This window comes from the organism of the source record quoted next, unplaced genomic scaffold (assembly GCF_019419815.1).
Source record: "Pyrus x bretschneideri cultivar Hongxiangsu unplaced genomic scaffold, Pyrus_bretschneideri_v1 Contig22, whole genome shotgun sequence".
NCBI classification, from domain to species: Eukaryota; Viridiplantae; Streptophyta; class Magnoliopsida; order Rosales; family Rosaceae; genus Pyrus; species Pyrus x bretschneideri.
This window is the reverse complement of record NW_025999524.1, coordinates 4,897,039-4,905,195: the sequence shown is the minus strand read 5'-3', so window position 1 is coordinate 4,905,195 and position 8,157 is coordinate 4,897,039. Positions and strand designations below refer to the sequence as shown.

General features: G+C 35.9%; 1 protein-coding gene across 1 annotated transcript; it reads left to right on the top strand.

Annotated features, from left to right (window-relative positions):
• The first annotated feature begins 1,748 nt into the window (after nt 1-1,748).
• On the top strand, nt 1,749-5,126 carry LOC103948634 (homeobox-leucine zipper protein HOX3). The gene is made up of 4 exons (XM_009359674.3): nt 1,749-2,014; nt 2,500-2,687; nt 2,796-2,875; nt 4,677-5,126. Exons 1-4 carry the CDS (start codon nt 1,756-1,758, stop codon nt 4,969-4,971), a joined length of 822 nt encoding a protein of 273 aa, XP_009357949.3. The 5' UTR covers nt 1,749-1,755; the 3' UTR covers nt 4,972-5,126.
• Nucleotides 5,127-8,157: the final 3,031 nt, after the last annotated feature.

Here is an 8,157-nt window from a genome sequence, read left to right as displayed (position 1 = left end):
TTTTACGCCAGTTGTTTGATTTTAATCCATAGAAATGTCGGTGTGTCTCACAAAGTGTTGGGTTTGATTGGTTTGGTATTTGACAAACAAAAAAACACAAATGGCCGGTTGTAATTCTTCACCTTCTGTGAAAAAGGGAAGGATCGAGGTGATTAATTATTTGGGACATTGGATATTGATTTTCCTGGTCAAATCTACTGAGTACACATTTCAGTTTTTCTTTTTGCTAAATAAATATCTAATTAACTGTTCCTCAATAATATGGCTCCTGATTTTAATTTTGCTGACCAGTCTTCTGGTGGAATTTGGGAAAAATTAACATGTTTCCAAATTCCAACCATGAATAAGTAGTAAAGGAACCTCATGATTTCATTTAACATCTTATTTGCTGGAGAACAACGAAACATGTTCGTCGTTACTGTGGTGTTTCGATCCAATAACATGTACAACATATCATGTAAATCTCTTTAGACATGGTATTGCATTATCGAACCGAAACATCGATATAACGATAAACTCGTTTTGTATAAGTTCCTTTCGACTTATATTTTATGTTTAGTGTGAGAGAGAGGGGAAGTAAACCCTAGAACAGTTAATTCAAAGTCATTGGTGCAATTACAAAGGCATTTAAAATTAAGAAGGTTGCAGAAAATTAGCAAAGCTATTGCTTCATAAATGGCTCTGCTCCGCAACACCACACCTCCCCCAGAATTATGTCATTTTCTTCTTAAGCATTAATATTGGGGTGTGCTATCTACACACCCCTTTTTACTTCTCACACATCCTTTGTTAATTTATGTCTGTTGACCTTTCTCAATTCATCCGATCCGATGGCCGAAAACTAAAAATGTGTGAAAGAAGTAAAAAGGAGTGTGTGAATATCACATCTCTTAATATTTTGAGTAAACGTTACAACTCCTTTTTGTACCCGCAAACCTGATAACTCATGCAGCATTCAATTTTCCCATTACACAAACACTACGTAACAATACATTGCCATTAATATATATACCCACATATTTTAAATTTTTATTTAAAATTTAAAACAAAAAACATTCTATCTAATGTGTCGCGTCCCCATACCATCCTTTTTCCTCTGCGTCACTGATCAATCTCTCAATGGCCCTGATTCAATCAATTATCATGAAAGTCGGTAAATAATAATTCCCCTTGTATGTATGCTTATGGGTCGGTCCATGAAATCGGTTATTCATTTTCCTTTTAAGGGTAGAGGGGGGACAACAAAAATGTTGTATGTATTTGTGCAAGAAAATGAAGATTTACATAAAACGAGTATAGTGTAAAATTATATAACAATAGGTTTCTAAGCACAATACAGGTTATTATATAAAATATATTACAAACATGATATCACATTATAAATTTAATAAATAATTAATTTATCTGTTTCATGTAAGTCATTCTGGAACGACAGAACAGAAAAAGAAGGCTCAAGACCCAGGCTCATGGTTCCCAATCATTTCATCAGCTGACCTTCCAACCGACAACTACCCTCTTCTTTTGTAATCTCCTTAACAGGAAAAGTTGCCGGTTATTATCCCACACAGTTTTCTCTTCAGTCCTACACGTGTCTTCCATCCCAACGGTCAGAACCTTTGACTTGATGACAGCAGTCAAGAAAACCCTAACCAAAACTCCATACATTTACATCCTCGTCCCGTTCATACTTCTGTGCTCTTTTTACTCCTTTGCCCTTCCTCCATTTCTATATCTTGTCCTCTCTCCCCACTATTTATGTGGCCTTTTCACCTTTTAACTTTTTCTCTCTATTTCATCATCTGGTTTTGTGGTTTTCATCTGTCTCCTCCTGTTTTTACTTTACCCTTTCCCCCTCTCTCTCCTCCTTTCTTCTTCTTAACTCTTCATCCCACACCTGCAATTAGGGTTTCTATGGCGGTTTTACCGACGGCGATGGCGATGGGATCGTCAAGCTTGGAGTTGACGATATCCGTACCCGGCTTCTCTTCGTACCCGTCTTTTCTTAATTCATCTGGTAAACGAACCCACCACGCTTTTCCTCCTCCATTTTTCTACACCATATTTTTCATGTATAAAGTCTATTAAATCGATTGATGTTTGTGTATTATTTGGAAATCTATTTTTAGCTTTAAGATATCAGATATTCCCAGTATTTTCTTTTGTTTTTTTGTTTATAAAAACTTAATTAACATATGATCTTTTTGTTTTTAGTTGATTTTCAACATACATACGATACGATCTTTTACCAGGATATCTTGCATGTCTTTCTTTTTACCCTTTTCCCCCCAGAAGTCAATCGTATTTTCTATGGACAATCCCCTAAACCCTGATAAACTCTCTTTGTCATTTCTCACAAAGACAAGTTTGGTGGCCAATATTTGTTTTAAAACTTTTTCTTTGGTACATATATAAATTGATAATAAGTTTGCAAGAAGGTAGTAGCTCGAGCGGTTAAGAATATTTATTTTATGATTAAATATGGTGAATTGGGTTTTGCAGTGAGAGACTTGGACATAAACCAAGTGCCATCACTACAAGGAGATCAAGAAGAGTGGATGACAGCAGGCATGGAAGACGAAGAAGAAAGCAGCAACGGATCGGGCCCTCCCCGCAAGAAGCTTCGTCTCACGAAGGAACAGTCTCGTCTTCTCGAAGAAAGCTTCAGACAACACCACACCTTAAACCCTGTAAGCTTAATCATAATTAATTAGTAGCCTGTTCTTAATTAAATATTAATTAATAGGTTAAGTGGTTCTTGTTCAAAATAATAAATACAGTTTTGGAGTGTTTTGCAGAAGCAGAAAGAGGCGTTGGCGATGCAGTTGAAGCTGAGGCCACGCCAGGTTGAGGTGTGGTTTCAAAATCGTAGGGCCAGGTAATTGTGTACCCTAATGGCTTTAGCTAGCGTATCTAGGTTCATCGATCTCATGGACTTTGAATTTTATTTTCTTTGGTCCTTTCCATTAATTATTTTGTTGGTCGTTGGGATTTTTATCTGTCGTCATGTCCTTTTCACAAAATATTTATGCATTTATAATTTGAATCTAATTCTATATATAGATAATATATCTGTGCGTGTACGTGGGCATAATTACATGTCGAACTCCTCTATATTTATAGGGTATTGCGAAGGTTTTATTTTGCTACATTAGAGATCTTTCGAACTTTAAACTTAGCCTACTTTTAATTTTACCTATTGCCCGGGCGAACATTTATGCAAAAGAGAGTGCTTTTTCTTTGTGTAATTTTCCTTTTTAAAGCTAAAAATATCAGAATATTCTTATTCTCTTGCAAGAAATGATAGAATTTTTTTCCTTTTTATACAAAAACTTGTTAAGATTAATCATAGAATAATGCATACATATATATATGTGTATATACACACACACACACATAATTATAATAAGTAATATTGGCAGTTACGATTAGGTTGGTAAAGTAGACATTCAAATTCATGAAGAATTTATGAAGAATTTGAAGGAAGATAATGATAGTGGTGCTCCAAAAGAATGAAACACAATGATGATATAGAAAATAGCTAGGAGTGAGCATTGATGAATAAGAGGATGTTTTTGTTTTCGGTGTTTTATAGCCTCGTGTGCTCGTCAGTTTCATCACTCTAATAAGTGCTTTTTTGACTCACTCACTCAATCTAGCTGGTCGTCTTTACTCTTTGGACTTTTTGCCATGCCATCCACATGTATTTATGATTTCATCTATGTCATCCACCATGCACATTTAATTCTTCAGTATTTGGAACAGGGTTTTCAACTTAGTTAGTTAAGAGTATTTATTCTTGCACTTCCACTGTTGGGTTCGATTCCTCATCCTAAAAAATTACTTTGGCCTCCCAAAGTTATGTGATGATTCCTCCTCCCCACTTATGTTCGTGTGTGTATATATACATATATAGTGGTGGAGCCGGAAGTTTGATTAGTCTAAGAAGGGCTCAAATGTCTCAATCCGAAGTGCTCTCTTGATCTTACAAAAATGAATCTGTCGTGTAGTGAGCAACTGACCAACATTGTTTGTGTCTGGTATGGTGGCTTCCACATCATCATCTTCCTTAAACCTAAACTCCAAAACTCTCAAACTTTCTTCCTTTCTCCCTCCATTGATCCCCAAACCAAAGTCTTCCTCAAAGCTCATAAGCAATGGATTGCCTGAATTCCATAGGAGTCACCAAACCTCAAGTCAAAACCGATGAAACAAATTAAAGTAAAAACGTCATATTGGGGCTCTGAGCCTATGAAAAATCTTGAAAATAAAACAAGTGTCAGGATGGGTCTGAGATCATCCTAGGACCATCCTAGTCTCTTCATAGCTCTGCTTATGTACGTATATAAAGATATTTGAGGAATCGCTCAACTCAGGTTCATTATACTTATACATACACACACATACATACATAAACACGTGTGTTTTTATGCTTTCTTTCTGTTTAATTTTTTTTTTTTTTAATGTGGTGTGACCGTGTGAGTGTTTTGGTAAGCACATCGAATGCACATATGTTATGTTTGAATAATGCTCGGTGCATTTAATGTATTAATTTCTCGCATGCTGTGTTTTACTTACGCGTGCATGTAATTTTCAATTTTTTATTTTAAAACAAAATATATAAAATTGATATTTTAATTAATTAATTAATTAATTAACGTGAATGGTGTTATATGTAGGAGCAAGCTGAAGCAAACAGAGATGGAATGCGAGTATCTGAAGAGATGGTTCGGATCGCTGACTGAACAGAATCGGCGGCTGCAAAGGGAGGTGAAGGAGCTGAGGGCAATGAAAGTCGGCCCGCCCACCGTGCTTTCCCCCCACAGTTGCGACCCTCTTCCGGCATCCACACTCACCATGTGCCCTCGTTGCGAGCGAGTCACCACCACCACCAATTTCGACAGAGACACGGTCAGCGGGCCCACCAAAACTAATCATATCTCGGCCGCCGCGGCCACCACCTTGTCCTCTTAAGTGGCGACGCCCGCCCTCTAATTGCGGCTGCATGCACTTAATCTTAATTAGTTTGTAATTTGACCTACTTGATCATGCATGGATCGCCATCGATAATTCGAAATCAAAGGAATGAATAGTGAAAAGAAATTAAGATTCAAGAATGTTAATGTTAATTAACGAATTGTTTAAATATGGGACGTACGTGTTTGGGTTGGGACACAGAACACTGACTTGGTTTGGGAATCTGCATAAGTATTTCGGACGTTTTGGTCTGTTTGCCGCTTTTGCGGAGCAATGATTTGAAACCACGGACAAAGATCCCGATTTTCAAAAATGTTACAATCTTTAAGCAGACAAGTCAATTTTAACGACGACAAAATCATTTTTATTATTTTGTTCGTTGATGTAACGATATATTTATAGGGTGGCAAAATAATTTATTGTGAACTCGTTATTTTTCTGAATTTTAAGTTAAAAATTCTCATTTATAAGAAAGAATATCATTAGATTATAATACCAAATGACACAAATTCACATCATTCTTAAACTATTAAACTCCTCGTAATAATTTTCTTTTAGGAATTGAAGCGAATAAAAAAGGACAGAATTATCAATTATATATGAATCATTGTTGTCGTGGCTTTTTCTTGTGATTGTTTTATTTCTTATGGAAGAAGGAAAAAAAAATTTAATGTAATATTGGTTCAGCCACTTAGTACTATGGTTTAGTGCTACTCATCTTCTTTTGTAAGTAAGAAGTCTTAGATTTGATTCTCGCCAAAGGTGAATTTTAACTACATTACTATGGCTAGCCCATTGTGAGACTCGTCCACCTCTCCATTCTCTTAATGTAAATAATATCGTTTGTTAAAATATATATACACACACACACACACACACACACACACATATATATAAAGGTGGGTTCAGTCCAAAACAACGGGTTCAAAGTTAGTTTATATACCAATGAATTAGGCCCAACAATTGGTTTCAAGGCCCACAGTTTTGGGCTTTAGTTGTAACAGCTGAGGGGATCAATGGGCTAAACTATATTGCCAGACAAACCTTGATGGAATTGGATCACGTCGGTGCAAAAAACAGCTAAGCTAGGAAATGCTAGAACGCTTTCCTCCTTGAGAAAATCTGAGGAAACAATACTGTTTGATCCTGTCTGATACAGGGACCATACGCTCCAACTGGTTTAATGTTGTTTCTGTAGGAGCAGAATTGTACTAACACAAAATAAAAAAAAAAGATATAGAATATAGAACCAAAGGATGACCTAGGAAAGATTTGCCGGGATCAATTTAAATTTGAATCTCGTTGATAGCAAGTTTGAATCAATTTATTTACCCACTTCGTAGTGTAAATAATATTGTTGTGTTTAAAAAAAGGAGTCGGTTTATGGTATGTTTAGAGGAATCGGGATCCTCTTCAAGTCTACAAGTTCGGGGCTCACAGACCCAAAAATCTAGGTTGTTCAAACAGGGGCTATAAAACTCTAAAAGAGTGGTCAAAATATCTGAATCCGTAGACTTTGAACACAAAGATCTAGAGAGGATTTAGAGGTTTATACATAATAATTAAACCTTAATAAGTTCAAGTATATAAGAGAAACATGACGATATGGGAGTTGATGAGTCCCATCCTGTCCTTTAAATTGGGATTATGTAGGGCAAAGTTTAATATCCTCAAAAGCATTTGATTGTATTGTAAGTACTTTAAAATTTCAAATCATGATTCACGAATTGATGATCACTTCATAGCTAGGGCACGTAATATAACCTCCCCTCCCCTTCCAACCCAACATTTCGAATATGTTCACCTATGCTACCAAATCATGCAATACCACCTGGGCCACACAACGGATACGTAGATCCTTATTCCAAAATCCAAATGGACGGTTGTGGATTCATCTGCCATGACAAGCTATCAAAAAAAGTTTAATCACAAAGTTCATTTCCAATGCATGATCTGTCAAAACACACACTCAACATGTCTCCAATTCCCATTTAATATGTTCCCCGTATTTAAACCTTTTTCCTAACAAAACGAGGAAAATTCCAAAGAGAGGAGTTTATTTATCTTAGCTGTATTTTGGAAATTTGTGCTTCTTGGGGAAGGATTTAGGGTACAACAACAATTGCTATATTCTATTAAATAAGGTCGGTTATATGATCATAAAATATCATTGCGTTCGGTTTTATAATGAGTCTTTCGTTAGCTTCATATACTTATTGTCTTTTCTTAGAGTTTCTTTCCAAGTCTTTTTAGGTTCTTCTCTACCTCTTTTGTTCTGAGCTTCTGTCTTATAATCGCATTTTCTAACCGAAGCATTTGTAGATCTTCTGTTTACATGTCCAAACCATATTGACCAAATTTCTCTCGTCTTATCATCAATTGCGATCACTTTATTTTCGAAGGAATTTAGGATAATAATAATATATATGCGAAAGGGCATTTGCAGAAGGAAATGGCAGAGTGGAATGAGAGTTTGTGTCACACCAACTGATCAGAAAGAATGTTGCTTTCACATGGTTGTCTTTGGATCCAATAGACTATAACCTAACAAAACGACCCCACAAGCATGAAATCTACTTGGTTGGGCTCACAATTTAATTGTTCTTCATAACATTTATGTTTAATTATTATTTTTAATCTTAATCAGCCTTATCTTTCTCTTGATCACAGCCCAAGATTTGAGTCAACCTTGTAATCATGTGTTGGAACGGATAACCGTGGTTTAACAATCCACATTACAATGCATGTAGCGGTTGTTGCAATATTATATAGTAACGTAGTACTCTAATTATGTACATTTGGATTTGGAGCTAATTTGAAGTTTTATTATAAGTAAATAAAGATTACAATCAATTTATAATCATCCAATTAAGGGTGGGATTGTGAAAAACAAAATGCAAGTTGAGTTTTTTAGTTCTTTTTTGGTATGTGCATTACTGATTGGGAATGTGGCATAAGCTTAATGTTGGCGGCAATTGCTTGGAAACCCTAAAAATTGGGCGAATCAATGTTGACCTAATTTGGTACGAAGAATTATATTATGAATGCCCGATGAGAAGCAGAAGAATTCCTTAGCGGGTAGGTTGCTTGCCACACAACACAAGCATAGTTAGAGAAGGAAAATGCAATGAAGATTAATAGGAGAAATTTTTCACCGAGAACACGCGTGGTATACCAAATGTC

Bases quoted from the DNA above. Each gene is read 5' to 3' on its own strand.
- LOC103948634 (XM_009359674.3), top strand. From the start codon at position 1,756: ATGTGGCCTTTTCACCTTTTAACTTTTTCTCTCTATTTCATCATCTGG. The intron at 2,015-2,499 runs GTAAACGAACCC...TGGGTTTTGCAG, and splicing joins GTCTTTTCTTAATTCATCTG to TGAGAGACTTGGACATAAAC. The intron at 2,688-2,795 runs GTAAGCTTAATC...AGTGTTTTGCAG, and splicing joins AACACCACACCTTAAACCCT to AAGCAGAAAGAGGCGTTGGC.